General features: G+C 40.7%; 1 protein-coding gene across 2 annotated transcripts in view; it reads right to left on the minus strand.

Annotated features, from left to right (window-relative positions):
- tmem131l (transmembrane 131 like) overlaps positions 1–15942 on the minus strand; it is a 29462-nt gene that overhangs the window by 12149 nt on the left and 1371 nt on the right. For both annotated transcript variants that reach the window (XM_079554145.1, XM_079554144.1), the window contains exons 3-8: positions 14170–14213; positions 8046–8117; positions 3072–3195; positions 2883–2999; positions 1616–1720; positions 568–645 (exon numbers count right to left, since the gene is read on the minus strand). In XM_079554145.1, coding sequence (XP_079410271.1) covers positions 568–645; positions 1616–1720; positions 2883–2999; positions 3072–3195; positions 8046–8117; positions 14170–14213 — 540 coding nt within the window. The remainder of the gene's footprint in view (positions 1–567; positions 646–1615; positions 1721–2882; positions 3000–3071; positions 3196–8045; positions 8118–14169; positions 14214–15942) is intronic.

Consider the following 15942-nt stretch of genomic DNA (forward strand, 5'->3'; position numbering starts at 1 on the left):
GTAAATTTAGATGGCCTAGCCGATATGTGTACGTGGATCTGTCTGGTCACAATAATTAAAAAAAAGATTTCATTTACTGTCCACTTCTTTATTGACAAAAAGAAAAAAGAAAAACTCATGTTTATTTCTCATTCCAGTTTAAATGTCCTGAATATCGGCGACTTGAGGCCACAGTTTCAGACCTTTGTCCAACAGTCGCTTTCGAGGGTCAGAAATGTTTTTCTTACATAGTTATTCCAACTATGTGAACAAGGACTGGTCGTCACTTTTGAAGTATCTCTACATATGAACGGCCGTTCAGTTCTTTCAGTTTCTGTCTGTCTCTGTGCAGCCGAGGTTGTAAAAATAGACTTTGAGCTAATATTGTAACAAGCTCCACGGCAACGACAAAAACACTTTATATCATCAACTTTCCAGAGGCTAAAACTGTCCAAATCAGAGCTTTCTTCGTTGCTTTACGCTAACTATCAATATTGTTTGGTAGCCCAAAGAAATTCCATTACCCATAATGCAACGGGCGACCCGAGATGGGCATTCGGCTTATTTAGTCCTATATAGCAAAACTACCTCAGGACTGTTGAACAGGCTCTTGGGCAGGCTGCACTCAAGAAGAAGACCCAGAATGGTGATGTTCGAGGCACCTTCCTGTAGAAGCACAAACAGAAAAACGGTTCATTACAATACTCATCATCTGTAGAGAACGCACTTAGCCACCCACCTTAACCGAGCGAATTATCTCCAGTTCAGCTTTACCCAAGTCTAAAAGCTTGACTGGAGCTGACAGAGAGAGGCCAGTGTAATGGCTCATTTGAAAGACATGCAAAACTGATCTACGTAAAAGGATCTCTTTCCCTCACGGTGTTGCAGCGTCGTCATTTTTTTGACGTTTTTTTCAAACCCTTTTTCTGCCAGATTTTCATTGCTTTTTGCCACTTTTTTGTTGCGTTTTTGTCACTTTCTCGTTGCCCTTTTGTTGCTCTTTGTTTGCCTTTTTTGTTGCGTTTTCATCAAACATTTTTGTCAATTTTGTGTCACATTTTTGTACATTTTTCATCGCTTTATCATCACGTTTTTGTCGTTCTGTTGCATTTTCATCCTCATTTTAGTCTAATTTTTGGTCTTTTTGACAGTTTTTTTTTTTTTTTAAAGGTTTTAGACACTGGGTTAAGCCAAACTGGAGAAAATGTGCTCAGTTCAGGTGGGGGCTGAGAGATGAAATAACTTAGCGTTTGCTCTCTTTGCTACAGGAATATTTGAGAGTCTTCTGCATTTGACCAAACTAATTATGTGCTGTGAAAACTAGCAGTTCCTTCGTCAAATTGCGTCGGAGCGGTTTCGACTCCTGACCACAACGAGCCGTTTGAAACTCGTGCGCAGATTACCTCACGTTTAAGCACATCAAAGGTCGCTTAGGGACAGAGTCACGAATGGGCAACAGTTACAGCAGTCTTTGCACCTCCACTTCCTGTTGCGGGGGCAAGGAGAGCTTTACACACTTTCACGGACTGACATCTGCATCTCGGGCCGTGCACTCAATAGAAATTCAACAAAATGTGGCTGGTTTCAAGGATTTAACGCAGGGGAACTGGGCGAGCGGCTTCCGTTGAGGCCGTACCTGAGTTTGGGTCAGCTTAATGCTCTGGATGTGAGGGAATATAAGCAGGCCATCCTTTCTGTGGACAGACTTTAAAGAGCCCCGGTGAACTCCCACACCAAACACCTGCAAAGACAGAGGCAAACGTTTAAGGCGAGATTTTTATACAAAACAAACATACAGATGAAAACCTAATTGGCGTGTAATGTATTTTTCTCCCGTCTTTAGTCGCAGCTGGCTCCCAGAAAGGAAACGACCATATTTGGATAACGCCGTCATCTCGATAACCTTTCGCGCTACAAGTGGATACGAAATATGTCAATATTTGTGAATAAATATACGTGGGAAACCCTGCGCCGTGACGTTTTAGTAATTTCCAGGAAGACAGGTGCTTTCGAAGAAAAAATGTCACAAAATAAGCATTGCAACTCTGTCATTAAAACTAAGATGTTAAAGGAGAAAACAAGCAGTGTCATAATGATATGTTTTCACCTGCCATGTCTCGCCTTCCAGGTTTTGAGGTTTTAATCATGTGGAACTATGAAACTTGAAGCTAAAAGTACCATCTCTGAAAAATTCAAAAGGACATTCTCTCAAAAGCGAAACCCCAGCACCTGCCCACTGTCCAGTCCTCTGTAGTGCTAGTACATGCCTTCATTAGTTAAAACTCAGAGTGAATTTTGGAGGTGCTTGAGATATGGCATGTCAGAAATGAAACAAAGCATCTCTATGGTCACGAGCTGGTGATATCCCGCGCTGAGCCAAGTTACGAGTCAGGGCTAATGAGAGGTGAGCCCCGCAGTGAAATAAATGCTGGCGATTTATTCTATTTATTGAGTGAAATGTTGCGCAGCGTGGCTTTGAGCGATGTTTTCAGGGAGGATCAGCAGTCCCACACTCTCATTAGCCGCCATCAAATCCCCGCTATAAATGACCACACATTTCCACATGGCTTTGTGTAATATTAGACAGGAGCATTACACTCGTGGCATGTTGCTTTTTAATGGCGGCCAAAAACAGTTAGGCAGACGAAAATACTTCCACGTGACTTCACGTGCGACTCTGCTTACATGGGTCACACTAAAGCAACTGTAGACTTTGCCTTCGGTCTATTGATTACTTCTACTGTACTCATTCTAGTACAGATTTTTACCAATATTATACACAAAATGTTATGACATGAATATCATGGTGCCACATAATGGTAAAGTATCCAAAAGAGGTCTGCACAAACTCTACATCTATTAGAAACAAAGGTAAAGGTTTCTGCTGTTTCTCACACACTCACCTGGTATGACAGCAGCCCATGGGCCGATGTGTTTATAAATAATGTGTTTTCTACATTGCCCTCCTCTGACGGGAGGAATATAAGTTTAAAAGAAGCCTTCCCTCTGGGCGGGATCACCTGCAAACACAGAGAGGGATATACGGTTTATGACTGCAGCCCATTTAAAGTCAGCGCTGTGCATGTACTTACTCTTCTGTGAAAGGAAGGGATGTAAAAATGCCTGCTGGATGTAAACATTGACAGCAGCGTCACAGGGACTTCCTGGCTGGGGTTGTGTATATATATGGTCTCTGCTCTGGGCAGCCCCAGCGGCCTGTAAGCACACAAGCACAGCACACACCAGACTTTAGCCATCGCTCTCTGAGAAGTAACACACCACTACCTTCTGCAGTCTCTGCTTGGACTACAAAGTGTGTGAGCTGCAGTGTGTGGTATGATCAGATACATGTGTCTACATGTCAGCTCCCTTTCCTATGTTCCCCTGGAGGACACGCTACAGTCAGACTTATCGAGTTAGGGACGTTTTTATCATCTAATTGATCCATCTTGTTGTTGATTCAACTTTTTCAACCCAAAAACACTTTGTTCCTGAATTGAATTGAAGCTATAACTGAGACGAGAGCGAGACAGAGAGACAGAGAGAGACAGAGAGAGAGACAGACAGACAGAGAGACAGAGAGACAGACAGAGACAGACACAAACTCAAACAGAAAATGAAAATGATCCTCTTCAAACCATATGCCAAAAGGGGACAGTAGCCCTGATGCTTAAAGAGTCCATGGCAGTAACTTACTGAGGCTGACCAAAGCGTGGCAGACAGTTGTGATATAGTTCAGATTATTATGTTGTAACACTTTGCAGTCAGTCAGACAGATCGTAGCAGCGTAGAACAAACCCCTGGGTGTCAGTAGTTGTTTCTCCAAAAAAGGAAATACGTGCTGCAGTAGTCAGGCAGTTCAAGACAGCAAATGGCTTTGCCCGTCTGCATTCAAACTCTGTCAGAGAGTCTGTTCCACTGACTTGGCAGTAGTATGCCAAATGTGCAAAAACAATCTAAAGTGAAAATGTTTTAAGCAGTAGTCACCGTATGCAGTGAACAAGCATCCAGACTGGCAAACCAGAAAGTGGTTAGAGGCTAATTTTGCACTTTCTACTTGTTTTGTGTAATGAGCACGTGCATAACCTTGGCAACTGAAAAACACAAATGGCAGCCAATGTACACGTTACAACAATAATAAACTATTCTCATATTCTTTCTAATTATCTTTAATTCATTTTACTCTATTCAACACATTGGTCTGTACTTCAGCATTGACTATTACATGACAAGGAGTTTTATGAACTTATTTATAAACTATGACGTAAACCGACTTATTTCAGGGTCTAAGTTTGTGCTTTGCTACACACTGAAGCTTGTGCTGGAGTCTTGAGTTGACAGCTCACAGCGCATAGAAGCCACGACATGGAATTTAGTGCAGAGGAAACCCTGATGTAATTAGCGCGTGGTCAATGGGTTCACTGTGTTTGGACGACTGTTTCCTATTGCAAACGCAAAACATTATGCAGCTACCGACCACATCCAAAACACAAACTAGCACTGAAGTGTAAATGTCAATTCAAGATGCTGCGCTGGAGATGTTGCTGCACGAGTAAATTGTTGAAGGGAAATATAAGATATACTGTAATGTGCTGATAGTGGTGGAGAAACGGAAATGCTACACATCAGAAGTGACATGTGTCAACTTCCTGTTTGTGCTGCTTTCAATTTCAACGTCTACTTCCGTTTAAAGGGACGACATCTGCCTAGACCTGCTCTGTAAAGTTAGCAAATGTCTTTTTCAACCAATGAAAGCCAGTCAGTTCATGAAGCAATAGAGCAAGCAGAAGTCAAGGCTTAGACAAATGTACTTTTTATTATTGCTTATTAACTAACCACCAGGGCTGCACAATATATGAAGAGATCGTTATTGCTTTATCAGAGGACACAAGAGCCGTATCGCAATGTCACTGAGATATACACATTTACACAGCCTAAAAATACAACTTTCAAAAGTGTAAAATGTTTAGGTTTAGTTTTGGTTCCGATTAGGGCTGGGTACCAAGAAAATAGTAAATTATATCGAAAACCGGTACCAAAAAAATCAATAAAAACATTCTCTAGAAACCAAGTGTTGATGCCTGTTGGGTCCAGAGACGGCACTAAAGTAAGTGACTTTGTTGTTTCAGCTCAAATAAATCATGGAAAATGAAGAAAATGCGTATTTCATTGAATAAATGAACACTACTGATCTGTTTCATGGTTCTCAATGACAAATAAGATCAGAGGTGGGTAGTACTCCGTTACATTTACTCAAGCAACTTTTTGAACTAATTGTACTTTTGTAAGAAGATTTTTCATCCAGTACTTTTTACTTCTTCTTGAGTGACAAATCTTCATTTTTTCTTGTTTTGTTACTTAATTATTCATGATTTGAAAATCTTACAGTAATCACATTATTTCATGTTTTCTTTCCCATAATTTATGTCACAACTGAAACACACACGCTTACGCTCAAACAGTTACTCAAGTGGGTCACTATTTTTGGTAAGAAATGTAACTCTACCTTGAGTACTCTACCCACCTCTGCAAATAATTCTGTCCAGGTATCTGTACTGCAAACCAGGTGTCATTGAAGGTGCTGCAGCTTAAAGGCGCATTATGCAATTTGTGTATTTCTTTGTATTTGACCTCGTAGTGTCCCAGCGGCTGTATGAGTGGTCAGCATGGCACCTTCACTTTTCCATCACGGTGGTCTCTCTACAACGCTCCAGGATCAATTGTTTAGTCGTGTTTCTGGTGTGAGAGGCTCCGTCTGCCGTGAAAACCTTCCAAACGATTGATCCTGGAGCGTCATAGAGACCACTGTGATGGAAAGTAAAGACACCATGCTGACCACTCATACAGCCGCTGGGTCACTACAAGGTCACATTTTTTACATGGAAAAAAAGTTGCATCATGCACCTTTAAAAGAAACCGGTATCATAATAAATTGAACTGTGATTAAGTACTTCTTTACTGTGTTGAAATGGTTGAGTGAAATATCTTGTATCGTGCAGCCACAAATGCAACTTTTCCATTGAAGACGATGAAAGTACGACTGAACTACACATTTAAAAAGTGAAAGCAAAGTGCAGGTGAATAGATTTACTACCACTACTTCTATTTTGATACAGGTAAAGTTAATAACATTAAACATTTTACAGACATTACAATCATGAAAACCACAAACATAAACTCTTGAAGTGTTTTGACCCAGCACAAGGTGGATTTTAAAGTCCACATAATGATTCATCAGACTAGTTACTGCAGCTGTGTATGAAGATGGCATTTTCAGTAAATACAAAACTATTTTAACCTCTTCCGCAGCTTTAAGTGAGACAAACCAACAGCTCGCTAAACTTGTGTGTCTGTGGCTTTGTGCAGTACTTTCAGTCACTCGTCGTTTTTGGTCAGCTCAAAATTAGCCCTGATGGTGTCTGTGTTTGCTCAACCAACACATTGTAAACCTCCACAAGAAAAGCACATGAAACTTCTCACCAGCACCGTATTTGAATACTTTAAGTAAATTGAAAGAGACAAGAGGCGAGTAGTTACATTTGATCAAGTAGACTATTCAATCTAGTCTATAATTGTGCATTAAATCTGCACTCGATCATTAAAGTGTGGAGGCTCATTCAAGAAGCTTCACCGGCTTTGTCAGCAACTGATGAGCTTTGACAGCAGGTCGAATATGACAATGTATTTTTACAGCTTTTTTTACTTATTCACTTATTTTTTACATTTGTACTGTTTACTTTGTACCTTGTTTGTGCAGCACTTTGGATTACGATAATCAAAATGATCAAAATGAGGGGATAAAATACAGAGAATTTGTCAAAACCTTTTTAGCACCGTCTAAATATTCCCAAAAAAGAAACAAGATAGTTTTATGTTGATGTAAAAAAAGAAAAAAAAAGAAAAGAAAGAAATTCATCTAATAATGAAATTACTATAATTACAAAGCGTGACCTAAACAAATGAACAATCCTATCTAGTGATGCACCGATCCAGCTTTTAAGCTACCGATACTGATGCTGGGGTTTGAGTAGCTGCCGATATCCAAAATTTACCGATAGCAAGAGACTTTCTTAAAAGTGGCTTTCTCTGACTGAAAAATTAGTTGACACTTTTCTCCACTTTAATCAATTAAGTCATATTTTATTGTCATGATGTTACAGATAAATTATCAATTATAGGCCTATCTATTGATAAGCTCTTGGATAAACATTTAACAAGGATCTATCATAGTTTCTGTCCTGGCCATGATTAGTTTTCGTTAGCATTGGCATACACCTGCTAGCTTTAGCATGCTATTGCTAGCGAGTCATTTGCGTGGCGATCAAAAATACATTTGCGGAGGTTGAAACTAAATCTGCGGTTGAATTCTGAAAATGATATACAGTCACGTTATGCGATTATCACGTGAAGACAGATTTGCTCTCTGCACATTGGATTATTTAACCTGCCGCTGACTTTATGCGTTTTTTTTTTTAAACACTGGACGGCGTTTCTTCAGCCTTTACGATGAGCGCGCATCGTTTGGCACACAAATACGAACCCGCTAAGGCTCATACGACGGGACAGCGGTTTGCCGTGGATCCTAAAATCCTACCTGATGAACCTACCGTAAGCTTTTAGAACCGCTTTCACCATGAACTATCTGGAGATCTTTTTTTGAAATCTAGTCTGTTTGTTTTCACCAGGTCATTTATTAGATTTCTGTACCCAACTTGTTTTGTACTCCCTTGTGACCCGTCTAGATTGGATTTGAATGTTTTGCAGAGTGGAGGCAAACAGACCCGCTGAGCCCTCTCTGGTATGTGCTGGATGCTGGGAAACTGAGCTCATGGCCGTACTTGGATATCCTCCTCTCCCCCGCTGGAACAACTAAGTGCCGCTGTACAAAATAATGCCACTTACTCATCGTAGCAACAAGCCATTTCAGAGACCGCCACCGATTTGTCTGCATTAGCCAAAACGCTAAAGGTCAGTGGTTGCGTTGATCAAGAGGGAAATGAGGGAAGGAAAAAAAATTGGGTGCGTGTTTGGGCGTGTAGGTAGGACGGAGAGGAGCGAGTACGTACTGTGTCCCGAACTCCAGCGCTGACGGCTGGAAGTGCAGAGGTCTCCCGCTCTCCTGGCTGAACGCAGAAGAGCTGCGGAAAAAAGACAAGAAAATATGAAATAAATGAACTCGTCACAACTTCACACAAATGACTCACTTTAACTAGCTGGCAATTTGTTTACGAATTGTTATCATAGTAGGTGACACAATATCACAATGAAATTGGAGAAATTGACCACTTAAATACACAGCTAGGGCTGGGTACCAAATTACTGTTTATTTGTTTTTTTCCTCCTATTTCTCACTCAATTTTTCGCCCAATTTTTGCTCATTTGTTATTACTAATATTTTCCCTATTTCCCCCCATTTTTCCAAATTATCCCAATTTTTGCACCTTATTTATTACCAATAGTACCCCCATTTCTCCCAATTCATTCCTCAATTTATTTCCCATCTTTCCCCAATTTTTTTCAAACTTTTTCCAATTTTTTTGCTAATTGTTTTTTTTTTTACACATATTTTCCCTATTTCCCACAATGTCTTCCAATATAATAATTTTTCTTTTATTTATTTATTTTTTACACATTTTCCCCATATTTTTGCCACAATTTCCACCAAATGATTCCCCCATTGTTCACACATTTCTTGACATTGGAGATTAATCCGATATTGTAAATTTGCAGATTTTCCACACATTATCGTTGTTTTTTCTGGTTCGAGATGACACATATTTTAGTCTAGTAGTGTTAAACCCGATACCTGAACAATAAAGTATTGTTCAGGTATCGGCATCGAAAACCAAGTATTGTTAAAGCACCACTATCCAAACAAATTTACCAGTACCCTGCCCCTACACACAGCACAACTAGGCAACACTCCAGGCATGAAAAGCCAGTTCAGCAAAACGTGTTCCCTTCAGAGATGCTCGCCTCAGGAGAGTACGCTGAGATGTGTGAGGAGTGTAATTGATGACTGTGTGTGTGTGATCCTGTGCTAATGAGCTGTGGGACTGGTTGAGCAGCAGCTGATCGAGCAGAGAGAGTGTGTTCAGAGAAAACAGGGCTCACCCCCGCTGACGGACAACCCGCACAGCTGTTGACCTACAGAGGCGGGGCAGGTCCACACAAACAAACACACAGGGCCTCGACAAGGGCCTCGACAAGGGCTGGGCGATGTTGACAAAAAAAATAATCTCTATATTTAAATAACAATAATGAAGCGATATTTTTGCAAACCATTGCTTTTTATTTAGATTGCTTTGTCGATCAGAAGGGAGATTTTGTCTTGACTAAACTACAAAACTTCAGTTCATTTATTTTTTATTGTTTAGCACCATTTTACAAAACTTTTTCATTGGTTTCTGACATGCGACATTTACGCGATGCTGCCAATGTGCCTTTCTTCAAAATGATCTTCCTTGACAAATGCCGGCTTTGGGGTCGTTATGTCAACGGTAGTTTTTTTCAAATACGACTTGGGCAGTTATTAATCATAGCTTGAGAAATGGCAACTTAATGAAAAGCTGAAAAGGAAGGTTTACACGGTTCTTTCATAAGTGACACAGTAAGTTAAGACTACGGATGGTCCTTATGGACAGAATACCGTGAAAAATGTCTCAATCCCATTCACTTTGAACCAATCATTGTAAAGAGACCCATCATAGGATTATTCCCTTTGGATTACACATGACGGAAACATTATTGTAGCCACAGCGGCCCTGGAGGTGAAACATGGCTGCCAGTTTGTGCCAACGACCTTTGCGACCACTGCTAATCACTCATTCACACGCCACATTTTGACGGGTTTCACCCAAGGAAATGATGAAAGCCTAGACTGGTCAGTAGGGCCTGGGTATTTCCAATATCTGCTATTGGCCAATATCAGCCGATAAAAAGGCCAATATCTCCGGAGCGTGATAGAGACTTCCCAAGGGAGACTTTTTTAGCGCTGGAAAGAGCTCAGTCAGAGCTTTAAATGATCCCTCCCACAACTTCCTCGGCCTCAGGTGAGCGGAGAAACATCGCCGTAAAAATCTGTCACAAGTTTGTCTATTTTATGTATTTTATATTGTAGACTTTTGCTCATTATTTCAGAACCATTGGAGACAGACTTACCCCTCATTTTGTTTTGGAATCTACAATTTTTTGCCTTTCAAACAAGCACTCTCTGACGTAACATGAATGTCCTGAACAAATCAGGCCCTCACACAGCGCCCCCTGCTGTCACCGTTCAACACTAACACATTGAGAAGCATCATACGAGGGATCATAGACGAAGCATAAAAAATAAAAAAACATTTTTCACGTACTTTTGGCCAATATAACAGCGGTGCATAACGGCACTGGCCAATCAAAATCCCCAATAATCGGCATTGGCCTGAGAAAAAGCCATATCAGATATGACCTCTGTTATATTTATGTTATCGAAACCTTCTCTATAATAATACATGTTTAACTATAGGCTATTTGAGAGATTTAAAAAATTACATCGAATAATATTACTATCGGCCTATATTTCGACTATCGGCCAACCCCCTTCATATCGGCATCAATATCGGAACCCAAAAATCCATATCGGTCGGTCTCTACTGGTCAGAGCTGGGACAGAACTGCCACCCCGTAATGAGACAACTCCACCAACATCGAGAGTGAGACGCAACAATCTGCAGGGCGTACGAAATGTTATTTTGACACAGTGCACGCCGACCAGGCTTTTTAAATTTTCGCAATACAAACTTAACTATATTCTTGTAACATAGCGGTCAGTCCATACCACTATCTCATCTTCCTTCCTCTTGCACCACTTCCTTAAAACACAAAGCCTGGTTAGGGGACGCGGCGCTCTAAATTTAAGAACGCAACACTCAAGCAAGCAAGGGTTGGACTTATCGCTATCGAGTTGCTTGCATTCATCACCACCGGGACATAAAAAAGGCAGAATTAAATTAGGCTAGAATGATTATTGATAGCCTTTTCCATGTCAACTGGCTCGGCTAACGAGGTATTCTGAATGTCCCGCTGCAAAGCTATGAGATTCAATTACTATAATCTACTGAATGTCTAACAAAAGCCCTTTAGTTTGGAAACTGAATGCTACCGATGTGGAATCTAATAAGAGCAGTACAAGCCATATATTCCTGACAAATAGCTTTTATACATGTACAGCAGCACAGTGATGTTTTATTTCACTCATGCATGTTTGCCCTATCCTACATATTCAGGCTCTTTCTAGAAAGCTCAATTCAGCTCACCAGCTTGGACTCAAGGTCTTTTCAAAGCCCAAATTGCCTCCACTAGTTTTAAATCTTATGGCAAGGCTTTCCCATATTTCCATAAATAAAGTATGTAGATATAAATAAACTTCATTTCTCAAAGTAACGTGTAACGTGTAACGTGTGCGTAGCTTTTTCTTCAGACGTGGCGCTGTGGGAGGGGTGTCACCTCAAATGTAAACTTGTCACCTTATACCCACAGCGCATCAACAGCTGCCCCGGGAAGAAAAAGCAAGCCTGTCGATACACAGAGCGCAGAAATAACACCTTGTGCTTGGCGCCATTTGATCCTGGGATCTAAGTCAAATAAAGTGGACGTGAGCCGCGACCTCAGGCGTACTCCCGAGAGAGAGGTCAGTGCCAGAGCGCAGTGAAGATCAAAGTGTGTGACCTCACGGAGAACAACAATAACAGTAACCCGCCGTAGACGAGGAGCAAGGCAAAGCTACGAGGGCCCTGCTGGGGCAACACTATAGGACTGAGTCATTGAAACTTTTCTGTCGTACTGAATACAAAATAACAGGAACCTGGAGTAAAGCACTAAATGAAAACTTTAAAATGATCTGCCATTGCAAGAAATTATTTAAAGTGGAGGCAATCTGAGCATGGTGAAGGAGCCAGGGCAGAAATATCGGAGAGAACAACAGCAAGTGGAGGTGCATGTTACACAACTCAGGGTACGGCCTTCATGAAAAAGTACATTACAAACAAGACTGAAGCATAAAGAATGTTCAGAAGAACATAGGCCTGAAACAGCAGCAGCTGCCTGTAGTGCTGGGCCTCACGAGTGATGGCAGCCAAAACTGATAACCCAGGCACGAGCGCCGCTCAGCCCAAAGCACTGGATAACCCCAGGGCAACCAGCGCTAACAAGCCTCTTTTGACTGTCCTCACCAAAGACTTGTTTGCACTTGGCTCTTTTCAAGTGCAAGATAATCTAATTACTGAGGGGAAAAATTAAATAAACAAAGTCATGAATATACGGTGCTACACAGGGGTTAATGAGAACTCTTCCACACACTTTTCATTGAGTTAAAGCCTGGATTCCAAATAGACAACACTTTTTGGAGCTGCTGACTAAACCGCAAAGCGTTTTCCCCACATCAAAACATACCTGGAGAGATTATTGTGTCTCATTTGCATGTTTGAGTAATCCTGTGTATTTAGTCTGTCTCCCTCTTCACTAAAATATGACCAAACTGGATCTACAGACTTGCTATGAACAGCAACTCTAGCAGATTACCTGTGCAACAACTTTGCCACACTAGAAACTTATCAGCCTTAGAGACAATTATCTTGAACTAAAGTGCAGTGCAAACTGCAGTTTAAATATCCTGAAAATATGACATGGGACCTGGCACTGTATTACAAACCACTCACTCCTGAGTTTCTTCCCTTTGTGTAACTTCTAAAAATTGCACAATACATTGCATATAGCCATCACATTGTGAGCATAGTGCATATCACTAGACATTCACGCTTGCCATGTGATAATCCCTCAATCACAAAGGATGACACTGAATTAAAAAGGATGAGAGAGACCAGAGTAAAAGAGGGGCCAGAAAGCGAACCTTGGAGAACACCAGTAAAGCAAAATAGGTAATAAAACATAAGTGTAAAGAAGACAAAGGAACGAAACAAAGGATAAACATTATAGGAGTAGTATATGAAGATGACGTCCATCTTTAAATACTTCTAAAATAATCAATTATCACATTAAGTGATAAGTACTGCACTGTATATGAACAAAGCAAAAATGGGGGCAATTATAGGGTCAATAATACTATTGTAAATAAAAATTTGGAGCCATGTTATGAACACACTTATGCTAATCCTGTTATGCTAACCACTCATGAAAATACAAAACCAAAGTTGTGCTTATTTATACTCATTTACATTGCATATTTAGCTCCAACTTTACAGGAACTGAAAAGATGGTTCCAGACAGCGTCACTTAATTTTAGCACTTAAACTGACTCAAATAGTGAGCAATTGTTTAAGTAATTTTAAGTAAGCGAATAATGATTGTTGTTATTGTGTGTTTTTTGCTGCTGGCTATCTACATCTTGCCCGGGAACTACGGTCAAAAAGTAGTAGAAGTGCTTTCTCTTTCCTATAGTGCTGCTCTTCACCTTTTCCATACACTATTAAGTTATAAAAAATAATTTCCATGCAAAAATATGAATAAATAAATAAAATAAAACAACATTCATGACCTTGAAGGCAAATCACAAGCCAAGGTTAAATACAGATGTCTGTTCACAAGACACCAAAAACAATCTATTTTTACATGTTTCCATGACGTCTTGACTATTGGCTCTAAAAAACATTTATTTTTCCGAACAATTCACCGTGGGCACCAAACAGCTGGGAAAGACACAGCGTTCGCTCCGTTTTTCTTTCAAGGAGTTCTAAAATTAGTTAGGAATTCGGTTGTGCGCCTCTCGGACCCACGCCCCCAAAAACTCTCTCCGTCACACACTCCCCCTCGCTCCCTCACTCCCCAATATAAACAACAGTCTGCAAAGAGGAGCACTTTTAAGGGCCTTTTTTACAGGCTGCAGCTCTGCACCACAGCGTGTCATTCGTCTGTGCCGGCGTAAAAACACGTCCATTAGGTTTTGATTGGAGAACTATTAAAACATCATCAGCCTACGTGGGTGACGCGTTCTCTGCAGTTGACCTTGAACTCTTGGGGTTTCTCTCTTTTTGGGTTTTAATTGCCCGACAACTACTATGAAAAACACTTCTATTCAATCTTGAAATTAAGCTATGCCAACATACAAACTGATGACACATGTAAACAACAAACTGACATTTGAAAAGGATGGGTCCAAAAGCAAGAAAACGCGTGTCAAATTACGTTGATTACCTCTCTTCTATTGGAAGACCTTCTTTTCTTCTATCCTTCTCCACCTGAAAACAGAAAAAAACAAACATTTTAAGAGGTGACAGTGCTTGTAAAAGATCCCTGTAGGACTGCATTCCATCGTTGACAATATTATGAATTTCTTGTCAAAGCTAGCGCAGCCACGGCCAATGTTTTTTACTCGTACTTCATATTTAAAAAGAGTGAAGACAGTCGAGACAGGGTGGAAAAGCGAGCAAAGTTAACAAAAATACATGCAATTGGATTGGAACACCACCGTTTTGTCTTCCTACACTTTCCTGTGCGTCCCTGAAGTATATATAGTAATTAGATAGTTTCCATTGTAACATGCAATTGTACAGCAGGCCAGGACAACAGCCAACATGTGCATTTCAGTGAGGTTTGCCACTACATGTGTTCTTCCCTGAGCTGCACCACATTTGCACCTCATCTTAAATAATGATTTCTTCCACTGGTGCTGCATATACCCAGACATTGTCATTTCAGTCATGGATTACAACTATTTTTCCATTTGATTTCTTACAAACTCTACTTTCAAAACAATCCACTTGGCCAAAGCAATGCCAGTAAACAAAACAAACAGCACCGTGATGAGTCATACTAAAATGAGGAATCAATATCTGCTCTATATATTTTTATTTTGTGTCAGCATATTTCAAAGTGTGTCGCAATTTTTTTTAAATGGATCGCAGCTTTTGCCCTCCCGTGTGATTGTAGAAGTCACATATTTAATGAAAGAAAACACGTTTACATCAAAGCTTTACAATATGAGAGATCCATGTTCACAAGTATTTTTGATCTAAATGTATTAAAAATATGTACTACTAAATTGAAGAAGAAGAAGAAGACCTTTATTTATATAGCGCCTTTCACAGACATATAGTCACAAAGCGCTTTACATGAGACGATTGTACATTCACTCCATGGTGGAAAGCTACATTTGTAGCTTCAGTTTCCCCTGAGGGAGACTGTCAGAAGCGCTTGCGCGACTACATACGTCTGCGCCAACGGACCCTCTGTTGTCATACCAGTTTAATCTGTTGGACCTGCTGGACTCTATAAAGAACACACAGCTCTAAAAACTAAGGTCACTATGGCGTTTTAACTTTTGCTGCATTATGACATTAGCATCACAAAAGCTGTTAAGTAAACATCATCTAAGTGCAAAAAGACGAGAGAAACTGTTTTGCCAACATATGTTTTGCAGAACGCACATGGGAGAAAGGAAGTAAGTAAAGAATAACCCGAATACTCCGTCGCCGAGTTCTGCTGCAATTTGACATTAACTATGGTCCCATGTGTTGACACAAGCGTGCCACGCCCCCCCCCAGGTAACATGACAGTCAGCTGGATGACCTCATGACAGGTTATCAGCAAAAACAACTCCTGCAGGTTGGAGCGACTGCGGCATTACATAATCGAGTTAAAAGTCAACCCATTCGTACCCGCAGCAAGCGTGCAGAGCAACAGGGAGGAATTTCATTGTAGTGATCAGGCTGGCTCAATCCTAACATGCCATAGTGTCCCTCATAAGTGTGCGCTGCTGTGGTTATGCTCCACAATGGACACTATGTACAAAAGAAAACAAGGAGGAGCCCCATGGCAGGTGGCGGCACACTCCGGTTTCATTTCAAAGACTTCATAAATTACTGTGATCACCGGGGCATTTGCAAGGGATATGCGGGGCAGCAGATTAAGGATGGCACACACCTTATAAGGGAGTTTAAAAGTGAAAAGTGGACTATAAAAACAGGG

The sequence above is a fragment of the Gobius niger genome (genome assembly GCF_951799975.1).
Source record: "Gobius niger genome assembly, chromosome: 3".
Classification (NCBI taxonomy): domain Eukaryota; kingdom Metazoa; phylum Chordata; class Actinopteri; order Gobiiformes; family Gobiidae; genus Gobius; species Gobius niger.